This window comes from Oreochromis aureus, linkage group 11, assembly GCF_013358895.1.
Source record: "Oreochromis aureus strain Israel breed Guangdong linkage group 11, ZZ_aureus, whole genome shotgun sequence".
Lineage (NCBI taxonomy): Eukaryota > Metazoa > Chordata > Actinopteri > Cichliformes > Cichlidae > Oreochromis > Oreochromis aureus.
In genome coordinates, this window is record NC_052952.1 from 23,718,131 (window position 1) to 23,738,688 (window position 20,558).

Sequence of the window (20,558 nt, forward strand, 5' to 3'; positions counted from 1 at the left end):
AGGGAGAAAGACAAAAACTTTGTGGAATCGTTTCACTACCCAATGACAAACGCACGCATGCATACACACACAAACACACATGCGCACCCACTTTCTGTCACTCTCCCTGACAAACACGCTCACGCTCTCACCCTCGTTCTAATTTCCCCCGTGTCTCTGCAGTGAGCTCACTGCAGTGCGACTCCCCCACCCCACCCCGCTCCTCGCCACCCTACGTATAATAGAATATCGATCGCTTGCCTTTGCCGCAGTGTGTAAGCGAGTGCTCCTGTGGACGAGTGTGTGTCTGACTGGGGCCCTCCAAGGTCATCGCTATGGCAACCTGAGCATGGGGTCCTTTCGCTGTGCTGTCACAGAGCACGGGTCACAGGGGTCACGTGAAAAGGGGGACAAGAGGGGGTTGGTGAGCGCTGCTGTGTTTGGTATACTGGAGACAGAGGAGAGGAGCCACAAGGGCTGGAAGTGTCCTATTCCACTGTGTATTCAGACTGGAGCAGAATAATGAGAACATGTACAGACCTAAGTGTTGCCGAGGGACACCGAGTTCACTACAACTCCTGCCATGCATGCACAAACAAAAGTCAACTGTAGTAGCAACTTTAGAGGAAATAAACATGACTTAATTTGAGATTGAAATAACAAGAAAGAAAGAAAGAGAGAATTGGACTCAAATAAGCTGGCTTTACCTTAGGGGTTTATTGCACTTAGAAAATATAAATACAAAACACCCAACTTTTATCAGAATGTAAACGAAGGATGAATTTCAAGAAAGTGTTTTACATTTATGTGACATTACACCTGAAAGTTCCAAGCTAAACATGTATACATGCTAACAAGGAAATTATAGACCCGATGTAAAATACCATGATTAAGTACTGACCTTTAAAATGTGTCATTATCAAGCCATCTATATAAGAAGCCTATCAGAATGACCAAACCTGCATTTGCATGATAATAATAATAGTAATAATGTGTGTCTGTGCATTAGCATTAGATACAGTTTTAAAGCTTTAAATGACACTTTCCTTTGGAAACAATCACATATTCTCTTTAGAAGTGTAAAGATTACATTTATACATATTCTTCAAATTAGAGAGAATGTATTAGCCCAAATATCTACAGCAGAGAGCACAGCACAGATAGCCCATTAAGATATAAGCTGAGAAATATTGCAGGGAATAAGAGACTATTTTACACAAATCAGAGGCATCCAAGGTTTAAAATGAACATAGAAAGGCATATAATCTGCATGAATGTGTGGTAAGATTTAAGTTCAGAAATCCATTTCTGTGCATATGGCAATTTATATGCTTAAATGAGCTTCAAAAAGCTGTCAGTAACATGACAAGGTGCATTCTTGATACCATGCTGAGGGTTAAAAACACAGAGAATACAGGATACCCACAAGCTAAGGAACATATATATGAACAGCTCTTCCTGTGTGCAAACGTATTTGCAGGGTCAACACGATGACTGATGGCCAACCGACGCCTGCTGATAGTTTAGCCTGGTCTTTACACAGACTCCATGAGGAGCTCTTCCATGTCGGATCCCTCCAGCTCACGGAACGCAGCGTGAGAGCCAATCACAAACAGCGTTGCTCCTGGGAAGATGAATTATAGCAGTATAAAATGGGTGTGAAGGGAAAGTAACAAAGAAGAAGGTTTTTCTTACAAATGCATGAACAAGATTTAGGTTCCACTATTAGAGAGATGTTAGCATTGCAGACAGCAGTGGAATATGTTTAATTATATTTCCAAAATCAGAAAAACACAATAAGAATTATTGATATTTTTTTAAAACAAAGATTCAGAAGAGTAACATGGAAGAAGTATAATGTGGTTTGGCTTACCAAGAACCCAAAACACGGCAGCTCCAGCTCCGGCCAACCAGAACACAGGCAGAGAAACGGCTCCAGCCAGACTCATCTGGTGAGGCGTATTCAGCTCTCGGCCTGGTTCACATTAAAATTGAAGGTTTGAGAACACATAAATTATGACAGCAATTAAAGATTCCATAAAAATGAAGATGTTTTATTTTCCTTACATAAATTTGGCTTACTCTTCACTAAACTGACATCTTTAAAGGAGACCTTTTGTGGTTTAGTTACATTATTGCTACTGAAAATTGTAATAGTAGAGAACAACAATTTTGGGGGGAAAAAAAAATTATACAATAGATCGCTTCATTAATCCATTGATTTCATTTCTATACACAAAAAATTAAAGGTGGTAATAAATAAGTAAATAGATGAATAAAGATAGCCAACTTAAAATTTGATGTTTAATTATTCAAGCTAGGTTTATCTAAAAGCAGCTGCCCAAGAAACATTTATATTATTTGTCGGTGAATCAACAAGCAGGTATTTATGTGAAGGTGTCTGAGTTATTTGAGACGCTTTTACTCACCGAGCACAACCAGTTTAGACTCCAAAGATTTGATGTGAATGATGTAAAAGGCACCGGCAAACACAGCCAAGGCGATCAGTAGCATGGGCGAGCTGATGCTGAAAAGAGGAAACATCAACAGTTCGATCATTTATTACTTTTTCCATTTCTCACTGGCCAAAACAGATTTATGAGCTCCTAACAAAGTCATGTTTTTGGGCTTACATGCAGTAGAGGATAAGCCCCAAGAAGATGAAGGTGTAGTTGCTGTTGTAAATTTCCACATTCTTCACCACCCTCTGGCACAAGTCTCCAAAGTTGCGGGGTTTTGAAAACTTGCGCTGGTCTACAAAACTGGCCCAAGGTCGAATGGACAATCGGCGCTTGTCGAACCACTCTTTAGCCATGCTAGCTGAGAAGCCTTTGGGAAGCCAGAGCCTACGAAATAAGATGAAGACATTACGTGCAAAATTTATACTATCACTTGGTGGCTCAGTAAGCTTACAATATTAGTAGCAGGTTTGACAGATGCAGAAGCACATGTCAGTTCTACTGTGTGATAAATCTGTGATAGACAAACACATTTTAACTCATACTTTGCCAGGATTCCTGTGCCTCCTGTGCCTGTGGGATGAGCATCCTCAGCTGTGAACAGATCTCCTGCCTTGCTGTCCATGTCCACTTGACAGTTCTCCCCCTTTGGCACTCCAGATGGCATGTACACAGTCTGCTGTGAGACAACTGCAAGGAAGAAAACACAGAATGTAAATACCAGTTGTAAAACATTTCCACCACTAATTCTCAAGTCCCTCTACAAGCAAATCTCCCCAATGGACAGAAATGTTGAAATGCCACCAGGTGCTTATCTAGGCAGTTATTTTGATTCATTATCAAATTTAAATTTTCATCAAAATGTAAAAACTTCAAGATTCAAAAAGACAAAAGATGAAAAAAAAACACTACAAGCAAACTGACTTGGTCTCAAGATAATGTTGAAAGAAAAAAAAAAGCTTTCTTCCCCTACACAACAACACTGGTGGACGAAGTAAGACTCATATAGGTTTACATTTAGGGTTCATACTTTTGCTGTCAATTCCTTTCATTTTTTGTTATTCCTGAGAAGCTCATTAAAAAAAGTCTTTTAAGCTTGACTATAATAAACCTCAATTAGCAAAAGAGATTAAATTTATTTGAGGGGTGCCAATTTGTTTTTATATACACACAAAAAACTGCTATGCAATTTTACACATACTTATGATGTTGACTCCCATTAGACATTTATATTTAGCAGCATAAGTTGTTTTAAACCATCATATTATAACACCAAAATCTGGGCATGAAACTCGGTAGAAGTAAGACAGAACACATGTGACTGAAAGTGAGGCAGACGTAACAGTGAAGCCGGAAGGAGTGGAGGCTCAGAGCTCAGAGAAGGTTCATGGATGTGGTGAAGGATATAATCAGTGAGATGGAGGGAAATGATCTGCTGTGGTTACCCCTAAAGAGAACAGTCAAAAGGAGAAGAAGGGCGCCGTGATGGCACCACTTAATTGATTCCCTCTCTTTGTTTATCTCCAGATAAATTCTTAACTAAGGTATTTATACATAGATCAGCCAGTGTATGAAGTTCGTGACCAACACCAGTTTCTATATTCCTGCATTTCTCAATCCTGTCATTCCCAGAGGTTGAAGAAACAACACTCAAAAGACCGAGCTTAGCAACAGTAGGCAGAGGAAAATGTTCGTCAGCAAGAGGGCTTGGTCAATGCCACATCACTAAACTTACGCCCGGATATTCCACAACACAATTTCCAGCGAATACTCACTTATTTTATTTTTAATCAGTTAAGTATCCTAACTGAATGGCATTTCTAAACCCCGGTATATAGTCCATCATATCTCCCAGTTGTTCTTAATAGCTCTTGGTTGTTCAAATGCTGTCGCAGTTAGCTTCTCTGCTAACAACCACTCCAGTCGAAGCGGATTTATGATTTTATCGTACCCCAACTTTACACACCTAATTAAAATGAACCGAAATAAAAATGAACGATATCAACTGCCAAATTTACAATGGTTTAATTACATATACTCACAGCAGGAGATGAGTTTAACGGGACTGCCTCAGACCTTTTGTTGCTGTTTTAGTTTACGGATATGATGTGGCTCTTAGTTGCCTTCCTTGTTGTTGTTCCTAGCTGCCTTGGTTCCAAACACCGCCACCTACTGACAGCATCCAGCAGTTTTCCCTCTGCTATGTTTGGGTGTAGCCTGCAGCAGTACATATATTCTTGTGATTATATGCTTATGGACACTTCGCAGCAAAGCTCGCTTAAAGTGCTGCTTTGATTTTTGTTTTTTTTTTCACGTCGAAGCTAAGACAAAAAAAGTAAAATTTAAAAAAGGGGGAGGGGGCGCCCTTGAATCAGCTGCCTTTACTGACTTGCTCAATACTACAAAGTGACTGTTTAGGAAAAACTGTCTTCAGATCAGTTCAAAAGAAGACTGGCAGATCAGCGAGAGCAAAAACGTGACTGGGTGTCGCCGTGGAAGTCAGAGGGCTGTGATTGGTCAATTCCTCCGCGTTGACGTAGTGCAGAACTGCACGTTGCTGTGGAAGTTACTAGATCATTCAGCCCACTCGGAGGTGAGTCGCCCCTAGTTACTTTGGCTTTCTTGAATATTATCGCGTTAAAATGGTTTGAATATTTATCTATTGGTGCATTTTTTCACGCTTTCATGTATGTGACCCAATGCTCGTCGATACTACAGCCAATTTATATTTGAAGTAAGTTAACGTTAGTAGCTAGCAAGCGATGTCCATTTCTGTCCTTTGTATGTATCGCTAATGCATACAGAGGAAAAAAAAAATTTTAATCGTATAGTTAATGCTATGTGTTTCAGTACGTATTTAGCAATGTAGCACACCTGTTAATTTCAGGTTTGTTATTTGGCTAAACTGCTGTTTGCATTGCAGTTCTTGATGTTTGTTATGCTTTTTCCACAGACAAACGTGACTGGTTACATAACTTGTCAAAGGGGAAAATTTTGCTTCACCGGTTGCTACTGGGCGTCTGAAGAACGGCTACTATCTTTGGCTTCCAACTGGTTAGTGTGTGTTACTGAACGTGAATGGAAACAAAGTGGTTATAAGGGGGTCCTCCGTTACGTGTTTAAAAAAATGTTTCGAATTGAGGGTGAAAATGGCAAGGACTGCTGAGCTAGCTGATGCAGCCATATAATGGTTGTAGACTAGAGAACGGGCGTAACGCTGCAGTATTACGCCAACATGATCATTGACTGTGTTACATAGCACAAACGGCCTGCTGGGTTTTATAGATAAATACAGTTTATATGTAGCTACACGGGATTTGTCTGACCGTTTTGTTGGAGCAGCGTTTTATAGCTTAAACGGACACAGATGACATTTTTAGTGCTACGTATGTAATGCAATAAAAGTAGGAGTATAGAACATGGAAGAAACTCGAGGTCAAACCTGTTAAATGAGAATTGCAGCCTTTACAGGAACGCTAAGTACAATCCATTATGTGTACATAGATTACAGGGTTTTTCCTAGCTCAGAACAGGCCTTTAGGAGAGGGTGACTATGCACATACGGACAATTGATCCACTAATTGTTAAAGAAAACCTGACTCTACATGAATTTTTCTGTTATGTTTGGCCACGTCCTTTAGGAAATATATTATAGTCTTTAGTTAATTAACTCCACCTTCAGTAACCTTGTTTAAAAAGTAATTTTTTTAGATGTGCAAAAAAAAAATCCCAATATATTACTGTACACTGGGTGGGGCTCACTATCTTTTACATTTGATGATTGATGCTGGCGTTTTTACCTTTTCCCCCCCTATACTTTAAATCCAAAAGTTTCTCATACAAAATAAGTCCATACTTTTAAGTTGAAACATTTTATTTCGTTGCTGTTTAATGTTGTTGTATACAAACACTGATGGTCATTTTCACAGCTGAGGCAGCTGGGGTAGGGCTGTTCGATATAACGATATATATCGGATGACGATAGAAAAACGTCTATCGTTTCATTTTACACTATCGTTTGTTTCGTGGTGTCGCAAAATAAACTGTTTACGGCAATATTTTTTCATTATTTTGATGGTCACTGTAGTGGCTATATGAATTTCCTAAAGTTCTCTCTTTCTCTTATATTTAATATAACCACACTACAGACGGACAAGCGCTTGTTTTTATGCGTTGTCGTTAGCAACAACGAAGGTAAAACCACCTCGTGTCCGCTTGTTTATTTTCCACATAAACCTTTCACAATAAAGCTCAAGATCCTGTTGAGACTTTTCAAAATAAACTGAATCACGTGAAAGATGCAGAGTATTTACGGATGAGAAGCAAAAAAGAGCCGTCAGGTGCTAAAAAATAAACCTTAGACTCAAACGTTAGAACAGGCTTTTCCCCGCAGCACGCTGTGTAATAAATACTCACAAAGAAAACGGCGGCTGTTACAACCTATGTCTAAAAATGTATCGTTTCATGCATCAGTTAAAACACTCGACTCCAGGTACGCGACGCCCAGCTGGAAACACTTCACGCAAGTCGAGCTGCCCGACATTCACAGAATTTACAGAAAATGTTACATTTTTGTGATTTATATCGTTATCGGACGATAGATGTCTTAATATCGGGATATGAGATTTTGGTCATATCGCACAGCCCTAGCTGGCGGTGTATAAAATGTTGTTGTGCTGTTATTGGCAATGATTAGATAATAATATTTTGGACATATCATCACTCATAAGGTGTTTGCTTGCCGCAAATGACCAGCTGAAAAGTTAAAATGTCAACAAATGCAGTGAAAACAGCCCTGTTTATCTGACATCTTGTCCAGCTACCTAGTTATTACCTGAAGAAGATGTCAATGTCTCACTAAAAGCTTTGTCATCCATTGGTTCGATTTCTTATACTTTGGCTACAGTTGCGCTAGAGTTAAAGCTGCAGGTCCTCTGGTGAATTTGGCTTTCAGGCTAGAAAATATGGCACACTCTTCAGCTTTAGATCTATTTTTGTTTGACCAGGTGTAAATGCAGATTAGATGTGTTGCTTTGGACTTTGCGCTACAAGTGTCAGAGAGAGTTTTGAAGCATGTAACCACACCTGAAAATGCTTTCAGCATTCCACCACTACCATTGCCCTGTCATTTGTTCCTCTTCAGTTGTAGCAGGATTGACACTTACTTTCTTTCTTTCACTAACCCAGATTTTTTTCTGGTACCAGAATTTGGTGCTGATTAACAGTAGCACTGACATTTTTTGGTCAGTTCCCTCGAAAGTACCAGCTCAGTACCTAACCCTACTTATCTGGTTTATATGGTTAGTTGGATGTATCTTGTTAGACATTAAAAAACTTTAATAGTAATTGTTTTTGTATTTGTTTTTGTAGTCTTATCACTGGCTGAAAAGTGGGAAAGGTCCATAACCAAATCCTGACCATGGCTGCAGTGCATCATCAAGGGTACCCGCTCAGGGATTCACTGTACTGGGATGAAACAGAGTGCCTCAACTACTATGGGATGTTGTCTCTCCATGAAGTCTTTGAAGTAGTTGGTTCTCAGCTGACAGAGACTGACATTGAAGTCCTGTCATTCCTTCTGAATGAAACTTGCTCCGCGACACATCCTCTCGATCCAGCAGGCTGGACAGTTGAACCCCGTGAGGACAATCCAGATGATCCAGTTGTGGCCCCAAGTCCACAGCTGCTAAAAGCATGGCAGCGATTAAAGCCTACGGTGTCACAGCAGCCCTTTTTGGACCCAAAACCCAAGAGTGGCCTTGAGCTGTTGCTACAGCTCGAGAGGAGAGGATACCTTAGTGATGGAAACCTGGCACCACTACTGCAACTTCTAAGAGTCCTTACCCGTCATGACCTGCTACCCTTAGTGTCCCACAAGAAAAGGAGGACAGGTGAGGATCTTGAGATTATGTCCTGCTGTAGTTGATCTCAAATAGTTTGCCATTATGTGTTGTGTGTTTTTTTATGCTTTTCAGTTTCTCCAGAGAGAATTGTACAGAGGTATGAGATAGAAAGCACAGAGTCGGTGTGTACTTCTGGAATAAGTAGCAGCTGCAGGGAGACAGAAACTCCTCTTACATCTTTCGCACATCAATTAGAAACTGGTAAGTTTACTGCTCTTTAGTATTTGGCCAACCCGAAGTACGGTCTTAAGTGTTTTCAAGCTGATTAATGATGATTTGAAAACGTGTGTGTGTGTGTGTGTGCCAGATTTTTTTTGTGGTTCAGAGTTGGCCTTCTTTGCCCTGATTGACTCTGCTTATATGCGAAATGTGTCCCTCTACCATTAAGGCAATGAAGCTGCTACTTTTTTTTTCCCCACATAAATCGGTGCCTTTTGTGCATTTCTGACTATTATATGTCAGTGATTATTACCCTAATTAAATAATAATATTTAAAAAATAATTTTTGGTGGTTAAAACTTCTTTTTTTTTGGTCGGTGTCTTGTGTGGGGAAGAATATTGTGTACACACCATGATCTTAACAGGAATTTTTCTCGTTGAAAGTTGTGATCAAATATGAGCAGTAAAATTTGGATGAAAAGCTAAAAATAGTCCTTTGCTGTTCTTTTTGTCTTGGACTCCTGAACTTAGTCAATATGTTTTGTTTCAGGTATTTACACTCCTGTGGCTGGGCCATGTGCAAGTAGGCGGAGGAAGAAGAGGGGAAATGGCTGGAGCCGTAAGTCCAAGAAAACAAGCAGGGAAAGTCAGCCTCTGCCTCCACCACCAGCGCCACAAAAAGTGTCCTGTGGTAAGTGCAACTCATGCATTCTCGAAGTGTCTTTCTTTTATTTATTTATTTTTAATTTTTTGTTTTTTCTCTTGTCTTCTGTGGTACCTTCATCTTGCTATTTACCCCTGCTGCTCATTTTTCCTTCTTTAAACAGACGAGAATATAATTTTCAGCCTATTAACACCTCCCTGGCATCATCATATTTCCTGTTTAGTTTCGTCAATTCTGATGTTGTTTATCTATGCTAAATCTGGAATGCCAAAATTTTATAAAAAAAAAAAAAATTTTCATTGTCACACCAAAATGCATAAAAGCACCAAGTTCATGCTTAAATTAGTGTTTAAAAGCTAGCATACAGTTTGACAAGTTATTTATAGACTTAGGAGAAATGGACAAGTTAAATAGCAGTAGGGATGGGAATTGATAAGAATTTAGTGATTCCGATTTCTTTATCGATTTTGCTTATTGATTCGGTTCCTTATCGATTTGTCATTGCCTCCACTTTGAGAGTCGCCAGCACCTCTAAGCAGCATATCAAATACATGCAAATTAATTACGTATGTAATTAACTACGTGGCGAAATGTTTGTGCGTGTTGGAGGCATTTCCCCTCTTTGTTGTGATCAGTGTTGGGGTCACTACTCAAAAAAATAAATGTAAAAAGTTGTTGCACATATGACACAGAACACTTTTCTTAAAAGTAATGCAGTACGTTATTTAATTACTCCCAGGAGAAAGACATTTGTTATACTACTTGTTACATTACTTTAATGTTACTCTGTAAAATGATCTAAAACTCACTGTCTCATACTCACCTCTTAACAATACAGCCTCACACACTAACACAAATCCTAATGAGGTATGAAGTATTTAGTATTTAGTATTTAGGTATGAACACAAAGCTGACAATGCAAGTCAAAGATAAAAAACCATCACCAAGAGACTTTAAAGCGATCGTCTTGGTGATTCCACTGTAGAAACATGAACGGGTAGAAACGGAGACTAACGATTCGAAGGAAGTAGACAACTGGAAACCGGTTCTCTACAAGAACCGGTTCTCGATTCCCATCCCTAAATAGCACAGAGCGGTACACTAGATTCCCACCTACTGATAAATATGTGGAAGATGGTGTGCTTGCAAAGGCCACTGTACCTTACCTCTTCCTGGAGCTGTACAGAGTCCAAACATGTTCCAGGGTTGAGGAAACTTTTATTTTTCTTTTGTTTTGTTTTTCAACCCAGTGTCACATTTGGTGAAAAATCCGGACTACAATATCGCCTAAAGCTCTCTGTGCTGCACAGACCACAGCTCTCATACTTTTTATGTTATTACCAAATGTGCTTGAAAATCCTAGAGCTACTTTTAAGTCTGAGAACTCTTTGAGTTCACTGACATCATCCCAATTTCTTTGAAAGCTGTTTCACATTATGTTTTTGTTTGGTACACTATGATCTTGTTGAGACTTAATGATAACCCTTTAACTGTCGTTTGTAAACATACAACATCAGAGTTTTGTTGCCTTATCAGTTTCTCCCTGTGGGAGTCCTTTACATTCTTTTCCCTTCATTCCACCTCTCTTTTCTCTAACCTTTTGGACTGTGTTCAGCTGCTGCTGTTGATAAGAATGCAGACTGGTAGGCTGTGTCTTGTCCTTTTTGTTTTTTGTTTTTTTTCCCTTTTCTTTCAATATAAGTGTCCAGTCCAGTCCAATCACTACCAGATACAGCCATAGTTCTGCTTTATTGCTAAGCTTGAAACAAAGTGGTTCTGACAACTGTCAAACCTTACATATCCCCCCAAAAATCACTTTTTAGCAGTTGTTTCAAACTGTCTTAACGCCACTGAAAAGCTGCACTATGTAATCCATTGTCAACGTCCTTGCCCATATTTCCACTACTACCTGCCTTTAATAAATCAGTGGCAGTTTGTCTTGGTACAAAAAGACCGAGATAACACTAACATCAGTTTCCCTTTGTGTGAAGTTTGCTTAGTCATTCATGTAGACTTTCCCAAACTTCTTTTGAATGTCCATCTTTGCCTGTTGGTCAGAAATATTCATTACAACAAAAGCCCGATGATTCTGACTTCATTCAAAAAAAAAAAAATAAATAAAAGAAGAAGAAATCATTAAGGACAGCCTTTCTTAGCTACTCAGGATGAGTGATGTGCCTGTGACTATGAACTGTTGCTGTCTTGACTCCACATTTGATTCCACCAGGTTGACTCAAGAATGTGACTCAGATCGAGTAACCTAAGACACAATGGATCATGGAGACTGAGGAACAAAACAAAAAAGTCTGTCACTCCACTCTGTCCGCACATACTGCAGTGTGCGCGATCAACTCAGTCATGCGCTCTCTCACAAGTCTGGGCCGATGCCTAAGGTAAAAGAGGCTCTCCCCCTTGTTACAGCAGGGGTTGGTGCTGCCACTTTGCTCTGTATACGATGCTTGTGTATCATAATGTAGCTGCTCCTTACCCTGTCTCCCTCAGAAAACATAATCTGCTTTAACAGAAAAAATCATCCTGTAATGTTCTCTAGTCTTGTGCACTGTGGAAGAAAAAAAGCTTCTATTTGAGATTTTAGCTTCCTGCCTATTTCTGACAAGAGTTATTGGTGTCAGTGTTTCACAGAACTACCAGAGTCCTCAGCAGTAAGCCTCAAACCCAAAGACTGCACAGTGATCTTGGGAAAAGCTTGAGTCACTTTGATTTTACTCAAACCATACCAAAAGGGGAAGCGTGTAGCGAAAGTATTTTAAACTCCCCAATATTTGAAATCATGGGAACTTAACATATTTTCACAAATATGTCCAGCAGAAATTCCAGTAAATGTGAGTAAGGCTTGGGAAAAGAATGAAACTAACCTCTTCCAACCAGATGACTAGATGCTTTATATGTGCAAGAATATGACATTGAATTAGGCATAGCTGAAAACCTTTAGCTGTAACGAATACTAAACTGTTAGCCACACTGACAACATAGCCGCTCATCACCTTAATTTACGTACACAACCTAGGAAACCAATGCAGCACAGTTGGATCTTACAGGAAAATTAAGTTAGCAGCGTAGTAACTGAGGAAAAATACAGCAAGTATGTGTACTGTCAGTCAGTCTGTCCTCCATTTCAGAGCTGCCATTTCAAATTTTCCTGCAGGACTTTCCACAGTTAATTTAACTTTTCATCGTATGAAGGGTGGTGAATGCCTTCGTCGTACAACAGCCAGTTCTCTCTCAGGAAAGACCTAATTGGTCAGTCTCTAGTCATGGGTTAAGCCTGAAAAGAGAGCTGAGAGAAGTTGCACAAGTCTAGTTTTCTCTCGGACAACCTCAAATTAAAACATGCAGAAGGATTATTGTGGAAGCTTACAGAAAAATGTCTGCTTAACTTTGCTACTTTAATAAAATTCAGTAGCCTGTCAAGGAAGCCACCAGACTTAAAGCAAATTGCTCCAGCCTACTATTGTTCAGTCTGAATGATTCATATTCTGAAATGGCCACGGTGCACCAGCCCTGACCTTTGCTCATGTTAGACGGTGGAGTTTCTAAATTTTATTAAAGAGGATGACACCAGATGAAATCATGGAGGTTTTTAGCTGTGGTGAAAGTTTCAGTAATAATGCAGAAGTGAAAACTGTTCTGGTCATTTATAAAGAAAACGTAATGTCTGATGCCTAACCCAAACAGAGATTTAGGTTATATTTGACTGAGGTCATGGTGAGATAAATTAGGATTTACAAAATTAAATTAGAACGAGTACACTGAAGAGTTTCACTCTGATTGCAAAGTGGAAACAGAAATGTGTTGGACATGTTTGTGAAAGTACGAGTCAGCACTGCAAATGAACCCTTTGGAGACGTGCAAGGCTTATAAATGGCTGCCCCGTGAATTGAACTGACTCATATTATTTTGGCAAACTGAAACATCACGATGCCAGTTCTGGATGCTCAAGGGACAAAAAAAAAAAAAAAATCCTAATTGGGCACGGAGTCCTGTTCTGTAAGGCCCTGTATTCAATTGCACCAAATCTAAAATGGCTGCCAACAGACAGCTCTTTAAAAAAAAAAAAAAGGAAAAAAATGGCCATGTAACCTTTACTCAAGCCGTTCTGGGGAAAATCACCGAACAGTGCTCTGCTGAAGGAAGCTCATGCTGTATCTTATCTCTGTGCCCTGTGAGAGCCTTGGTGTGCGTTTGTCAAGACGGAGCAGAGATAGATAGGGCAGTTCAGTCCAATGCTGGCCCATAGCATTTGAACAGACCTCAAATACTCTTTCTTGTCACCATTCATCATCTCTTAGATCATTTTCAGTGAAGTATCTCAATTACGTTCTGACAATGACAACTGCTGTTACAAATGTCTTCAAGGTGTTTGCACATTCAGCTCAGTAGTGTTTTTGTGTCTAAATGGGGTGCTTGTGAATGCCCTTCCTTGGTTTAATGGGCACTGTTGATTAACGGTGCGGCACAAAAAAAAGGGCCGGAAGGTAAGGTTAAGAAATTTGATCAAGGTAAGGCTAATCCAAGTATCCCACTTAGATTTTACCATGTTATAGTTCAGAGCAATAAATGCATTTCTGAGCTGATTAACTTGCCAATACAAACTATTGGCCTTACTGAAGCCTCATTAAAACTAAGAAGTGACTGCTGTGCCATGCCTGCTTGATGTTGGGAGAGGAACAGTCCATTTAACCACTATGCAACCCACTTGTGCTTGTCTGTTTCTCTCCTTTGTCTGTGTTCGCAGTTCTAAACAGAGCACCCTGTGTGTCAGGAAAACTATATCCTCACACACAAAGAGAAGGAGAGAATGAACAGTAAATATTCAAACTACACAAAACGGTACAGAGGATTTATGTTTTTTGTTTTTTTTTAAACTATAGGGAAAAAGTTCTTCAGGCAGACACAGATATTTTGCCTGTCTCTCAATACCCCCCCTAACTCTCCACTCTCTTGGTCAGTTGTTCAACAGAAAAACGGATCGATAAAGAGTTGAAGCTCTCCGTGCCAAGTGACTCCTCGTAAATGGGTACTTAAACTTTTTTTTTTTTTTTTTTTTTTCCCCCTCCTTTTGGTGGGGTGAGATGAGGAGCCAAACGGACTTGGTGTTTAAAGTGAGAAAATGAAAGCTGTGGTTCCTAATGTCCTGTCTAAGTGGATGTCTCTATGTGTGATGAAGCGTGAAGTGCTCTGTAACCCTAACAAAATGACTATCACTGTGTTCCTGTGCTTTTAAATGGCCTCCTCCTCACTGTCACTATCTCTGCCTCCATCCTCCTCAGTATGAAATGGGAAGGCGAAATGGAGGACATCCATAAATAGAGTAATTGCATGAAGGGCAGGTGTTTATCGTACCCTCAGCCCTCACACACTCTATAATGATCAAAAAAAGGTCAAATTGTTAATGGTGCTTGAACTTCATATTTTCCTCTGTCCATACTGAATATTGTATAAAGTTAGATTATGTGTAGTCTGTTTAATCTTCTGTGATAGTTCACACCTCAAAATACTAAAATGCTCAAACTGCAAATTTATCCATCTGCTTGCCGCAACGATGGATGCGTAATCTTTTTTATATAACTTCATTAAATCACAATGGATACTCTTGCCAGTGATCAACAAGTGTGAGTTTCGAAGTCAACACAAATCTGTTGGGGTGAAAAAATGTAGCTTATTGTGCTGAAAACGTATGTGACTCGGACTGCAGCAGTTCTCCTTCAGGATTTCTCAGGAGTTTTGCTGCATTCAATTTACCCTCTACCTTCACGAGCTGCTGCAGCGAAGCCTCCACACAGCATGACGCAGCCACCATCACACTTGTGGGGATAATGTGTAGTGGTGAGGAGTTACTGACTTGTGAACGCAGTGGGCAGAATTCATAAAATAAGCCTAATTCCACATGGATCCTCCACTTTTGTAATGCCAGCTTCCTCTACAGTAGCCCGCTGGTTTTATAGGTAGCGTTTCCATGTCAGCTTTAGGATTGTGTAGACTTCCTGTAGACGTCTTGGTGCTCTTCTTCACCAAATGTTGCACAAGTACAGTGTCCTCTATAGAGATGAGCAATTTTTTTTCATGATATTAAACTGAGTCATGTAACTTAGCTTTTCTCTAAGTAATACTTTAGAGTGACAAATCACTCAAGTGTTTGTAATGCATTTATAGGCCCAGCCTAACTCTTTTTAATATTAAATGAACATAAAGGGAATGAATAGTTTTTACAGATGTTTTACATTCTATGATGATGATCTTTGGTGCAACAGTTTTTCTATGTGTCAGGCTTCTGTATTGCCAATTGATTAATCAGAAAAGTTATTTTAGTCTAACATAATTTATTGAAACATTGTAACACAGATGTGATTTAATAAAAAAAAAAAAAAATTGAACTATAATCAAAGGTTTCTTTAAAAAATATTCTTGTACCATAAATCCTTTTTTGAAGAAAAAAATTCTTCTTTCATTCAAATGATTTTCATTTCAAAACTACATATTTTAAACATGGCTTAAAATGTGTTGATTTAGTGTCCCCTTCTAACCAGTCGTCTGTTTTTATAGTAATCTAATTACAGACTTGTGGGGCATGAATGCAAAGCCACTGTTTGCTTATTGCTCTTCTACAAATGTTAAGAGATGCAAAATCAATGGCTTAATTCAACATTTGCATTTCTAATGCTGGCATTTTCCAAACTTTATCCCTCTTGAGTCTCGCGCCATTCCCTATAGCCCCAAACAAAATATGGCTGCAAGAGGGGTGGATGTGACTCTCAAGTCGAAACATGTGTTAAAGCAGTTAAAGTGTACGCTAATCCACTGGTACATACATGAAGAAGAGTTCAAGACAGTCTCTTGTAATCATGCTTACCTTATACTCTGGGTTTTTGTCAGAGGCAAGTGTGAGTTTATTAGAAGTACCTCTGGGTCCATTTCATTCAAACATTTATTGTCATGTGACCATGTGCTGCTTATTCCTTCAAAATTAAGTGTTTCATGTTGTAGCATTTAAAGCTGATTTGATTTTTTTTTTTTTTTTTTCTTTGAACCATTTTGTTTATTTTTAGTCACAGTGCTCCTTTTGTAAGTTTTTTTTATTTTTCCTTTATTTGCTTCATAAAATTTCATCATGCATTCAGATGCAAATATAAAAAAGCAGCTTCTGCACATGAATTCAGTGAGACTCTTAATGCGAATGTTTCTGGAAGAAATGTTGCTGGTAAATACTGTTTACATCTACTAAAGGGGTTTGAATGGGAGAAATGGATTTTTGTTGCAGCAAAAGTCGTCAGAAGCTGATTTCCCACTTGGAGCTCTGGAATAATGACATGGGAGATGATCTCAGCGTTGCTCTTGCTCAGTACAGTATGTATCCTCTAATCTTTCTCGCTGTGCTGTTGCATGACCACCAATCCTGTTACTACGGAACTCCAGACGCTATCTATTCTCAGCATTACCCATTTTGATCTGAATGAATCTGCCCTTTATAAGCACCTGTCAGGAACAAAAGCCACTCCTGGGCTTGGCACTGCTGAGTTGTTTTTGTTACCCCCGCTGCGATATTTGCTCAGGGTGCCAAGTTCATTTAATCATATTCAGTATACAAATGCTACAGCCGTGATTTATGAGGACCATGCAGGCTGTCGTACAGAAAATTCTCATGCACCAGCTTCTTCTGATTCAGTCATGTTGCTAAAAACCATAAGTACTTAAAAAGGAATTGTCCATCCAAAAAAAGAAAGGGATCTACACAGCCGGATGAGCTAAAGACGATTTCTCTCAGTGCTCTGAATATCTTTCACTGAAAGAGACGAGAGGGGCTTGTAGCTGTATTGAGCACAAAAGTTCACATGGGTTGGTCTAAGTCCATTGCCCTTCGTAAATAATTTACCCTGTTCCACCACCGTATTCACTTACTTTGTCAGGATTTGGTAAAATCAAATATTTAAGTCCAGTTAGTAATCCTACAATCTCTTTTTGCTTGATGTCTTGCACAAAGTTGAATGAGCCATCTTTTAACATTGTTGTCATGTTTGTTTCTTTCTCTCCCCCCTCTTTGTTTCAACTTCATCACCCCTCCTTTCTGTCATGGGCCTATCCATTCTTTTTTTTTCTTTGGTTTTTTTGGGTAACCTTCACTTTCCTCCCTTTTTCACTTCCCCTCTGCTCTCCCTACCATTACTCTCTCTCCCCACTCTCTCCTTTCTGCCACTCACCCTTTTGTCCATCATTACTTCCTCCTCCCTCTGCCATTATCAGATATCCGCCTGCGTGTCCGGGCGGAATACCTGGAGCACGAATCAGCACTGCGCAACGGCGTCGCCTCGGACAAGCGGCAGCCACTGGAGCGGCAGTTTGAGTTGTTCAGTCAAGCGAGTTCGCTGCTGCGTGCCAGAGACCTGGGATCCATCGTCTGCGACATCAAGTTCACGGAGCTGGCCAACCTCGAGGCTTTCTGGAGTGACTACCTGAGCGGAGCTCTGCTGGAGGCCCTGAAGGGAGTATTCATCACGGACTCTCTGAGGAACGCAGCGGGCTCCGAGGGCGTGCGCCTGCTGATCAGTGTGGACCAAGACGACTACGAGGAGGGCCGAAGGCTGCTGAGAGCTAAGAAAATGATGTCATCCAGTAATGATGGGCACCCAGAGACTCACTGGGATTCATAAACTGATCAGACTCTCTGGGGTGTATTATATTAAACTTAAAGAAGAGAAAAGGGAGGAATGTAATTAATAATGGGTACAGGCAAGCTTGGAAGCATTTTGAGGCCTCCATTTGTAGTTGCATTCCATTTAACGACCACTAGATGGCAGAACTCACCATTGGTTCTTTTGTGTTCATAATGAGCCTTTCTTTTCTTTTTTCTTTTTCTTTTTTAAGAACTGTCAAATTTTAGTTGGAAGTGTATTATTTGTAAATGAAATATAAATAATAATGTATCACTGTATTTTTTTTTTTCTTTGAATTCATGCACAGGTGCTACATCAGGATGACACAGGATATATCGAGATTTTTTTCTTAGTCTCTGAGAACTGGAACAAGCGAGCCTGTGTCACCAGATCAAGTGGTAAGCCCCCACAGCTTTATCTGCCTTACGAAATAGGGTTAAGACAACTGGGCTACCACAAATGATATAAAATACTAAGTTTTGGTTGACATAAACATATAAAGCACATGGGTGTCCCTACCTCCTTATTTAACTAACCTTTTTTTTTTAAACGTGTAAGCATGGACATTTCAGATTCCAGCCTGAGTTTGAAATTCCCAAATCCAAAAAGATCAATTTAACCAGAACGTCAAGATAGACTGTTGGATACTTCTTTGGGAGTTTGGAAAATAGTAATAGCTTTAACTGACAATTATTTTTATTGGATTCTGTTAAAACTATAAAGTAACCTGCCAATAAAAGTTTCTGGTCTTCAAAGAAAAAAAATGAGATGGGGGAAAAGTGGGCTGCTCTCACAACAGATTGACCCAACTTTGGAGAGAGTCCACGTCTATATCTAGATAACAAACACTGGAATTTCCAGCCCTGTGTACCATGATAACCCAACTTGTGATTGCTGTGGTCAGTGGATACAGCAGTTGCCAGTAGATGACAGCAGTGATTAGGGCTGGGTCTCAACAGACCATGGAAGATTCATCATCACAAGCTTGTCAACGGCAGCTCGGATAATGCAACGGTGGCTTGTGTCCGGGCTTCCAGCAAGGCCTCAGCAAGTGCTTCTCTCAGCAAGTAAGGCACAGGACAGTGCATCGGTCAATAGAAGTGATGTTGGGGAGATCAAAATCAAAAGTGCACATCCCAGCTCCACTCAGCCCTGCTATGTAGGCCCAGTAGAGTGGCTCATGGACAGCTGTCTACTCACCCTGCTGGAACTAATGCCTGGACTTCACTCATAGAAGACGATCAATAAGCCCCTCCACTCTAAGTCCCTTCATACAGGCACGACTTAAGCAGGCAGACACTGTCTGAAGTGCAGGTCTCTGCAGAACCGGGCACAGAAAGGGACAATGGACAGATTTCCATGTTTTTGTGTGTATTTGTTAAAGGAATTGATTATAGTGTGTTTGTATTGTTTCATGAGAAGAAAAAAGATTAATTCAATCAGGGGAACATTTCTGTTAAAGAAATTTACTTTATGAAGGTCAATTCTTTTTGTGGAAATCTTTATAAATAAGAAATAATTTCCTGTGAATAAAGGTTTTGATGGCCTAAAGCTGTTTACATTTATTGCCTGTTTGTGTCTCTGAAACTATCACCACTTGTAATATGAAATTGTCTCCAACTCTGAGGTTATTTTGAGCAGTTGTTTGAGAAGTGCGTGCCTTCCCCCTGCCCTGAAATGGTCTGAAGTGCTCCACTGAATGCAGGTCATCGTGGATCAGGTCCTTAATTATTTCTTCTTGCTCTATGATATCGGCACGATGACACCTAAGAATGGTGTGTACCTCCAACATGTTAGTAATACAACTGCTGTTTCTGGTGCCGCCCCTTTAATTTCTTCTTCCATTTATGTGCGAAATTAATTGGTCATGAAACAATTTTTTTCCCCATCTCTAAAGTGTAACTGTAAATAATAATGGTATTATGTTCATTTAAGGTTATTTAAAGCTTTAACATTTAACCCTCACATATTGATCATATTCTGTTCCTTCACAGTTTGGTTCAGATCAAGTTGACCTCCCTTATAACCCCCCCCCCCCCACCAAAAAAGAAAAATTTATCTCAAGCTATCGCTTCACACTTTACTAAGACATGAAAGCCTAAGAACAATAATTCATATCATATCTATATTTTAACATTATTATATTCAAAGTGAAAATAGCAGAACAGTGTAGAACTGTTAGGATTTATTATATAACCTCGTATAACCATTACATGGTTGTACAATAACATCAGAAGAATTAAACACTGTTCTCACTTCTATGTCATAAAAATGTCATAAGTACAATTTATAAATACAAAACTTTACCCAACTACTCTGGATTCAAAGCAGTGGTAAGAAACCTTGTGTGTTTTTGAACACACATTTACACTCGCTGAAACGGCAGCTCAGGTCCCTCCATAGTCTTATGACCCTCACCGTCTTTCTTTTTATGTCTGTTTTAATATCAGCTCAGAATAAATAGATTATTATTTGATTAATGTTTGGTTATTTTTACATTGTAAGGCACTAGCAGGCACGCAGCGTTCTTGCATTCATACAGTGCTATTCTAGTCTTAGTGACCAGTCGCCACAAAGTGCTTTTGACTACAAGCCACACTTTAACCTTATATTAACACAGCACTTTATTCTATACACTTCAGGCACTATCTACCTGAGAAGCATCTGTAGACTGTGTGAGGAAGTCAAAGTAGGACAAATGTGCACTCCACACAGAAAGGCCACA

General features: G+C 39.6%; 2 protein-coding genes and 1 long non-coding RNA gene across 4 annotated transcripts; 2 read left to right on the plus strand and 1 right to left on the minus strand.

The window, feature by feature from the left end:
- Positions 1–672: 672 nt before the first annotated feature.
- On the minus strand, positions 673–4,626 carry rabac1 (Rab acceptor 1 (prenylated)). The gene is made up of 6 exons (XM_031744278.2): positions 4,481–4,626; positions 2,984–3,128; positions 2,613–2,825; positions 2,409–2,506; positions 1,853–1,954; positions 673–1,603 (listed from the first exon to the last, which is right to left on the minus strand). Exons 2-6 carry the CDS (start codon positions 3,103–3,105, stop codon positions 1,515–1,517), a joined length of 624 nt encoding a protein of 207 aa, XP_031600138.1. The 5' UTR covers positions 3,106–3,128; positions 4,481–4,626; the 3' UTR covers positions 673–1,514.
- Positions 4,627–4,889: 263 nt separating this feature from the next.
- dedd1 (death effector domain-containing 1) lies at positions 4,890–19,398 on the plus strand. Of its 2 annotated transcripts, none has more exons than XM_031744244.2 (6): positions 4,890–5,031; positions 5,392–5,492; positions 7,809–8,329; positions 8,414–8,542; positions 9,051–9,191; positions 17,424–19,398. In XM_031744244.2, exons 3-6 carry the CDS (start codon positions 7,858–7,860, stop codon positions 17,828–17,830), a joined length of 1,149 nt encoding a protein of 382 aa, XP_031600104.1. In that variant the 5' UTR covers positions 4,890–5,031; positions 5,392–5,492; positions 7,809–7,857; the 3' UTR covers positions 17,831–19,398. The 2 variants fall into 2 exon arrangements, with proteins under 2 accessions (XP_031600104.1, XP_031600105.1); XM_031744245.2 differs by lacking the exon at positions 4,890–5,031 and adding an exon at positions 5,033–5,172.
- Positions 11,415–16,331, plus strand: LOC116323828. The gene is made up of 2 exons (XR_004199724.2): positions 11,415–14,015; positions 14,135–16,331. It is a non-coding gene; the product is annotated as an uncharacterized LOC116323828 (long non-coding RNA).
- Positions 19,399–20,558: the final 1,160 nt, after the last annotated feature.

Bases quoted from the DNA above. Each gene is read 5' to 3' on its own strand.
- rabac1 (XM_031744278.2), bottom strand. From the start codon at position 3,105: ATGCCATCTGGAGTGCCAAAGGGGGAGAACTGTCAAGTGGACATGGAC. The intron at 1,955-2,408 runs GTGAGTAAAAGC...AATGTGAACCAG, and splicing joins GTCTAAACTGGTTGTGCTCG to GCCGAGAGCTGAATACGCCT. The intron at 1,604-1,852 runs GTAAGCCAAACC...TCATCTTCCCAG, and splicing joins TGCCGTGTTTTGGGTTCTTG to GAGCAACGCTGTTTGTGATT.
- dedd1 (XM_031744244.2), top strand. From the start codon at position 7,858: ATGGCTGCAGTGCATCATCAAGGGTACCCGCTCAGGGATTCACTGTAC. The intron at 8,330-8,413 runs GTGAGGATCTTG...TATGCTTTTCAG, and splicing joins CCACAAGAAAAGGAGGACAG to TTTCTCCAGAGAGAATTGTA. The intron at 8,543-9,050 runs GTAAGTTTACTG...GTTTTGTTTCAG, and splicing joins CGCACATCAATTAGAAACTG to GTATTTACACTCCTGTGGCT.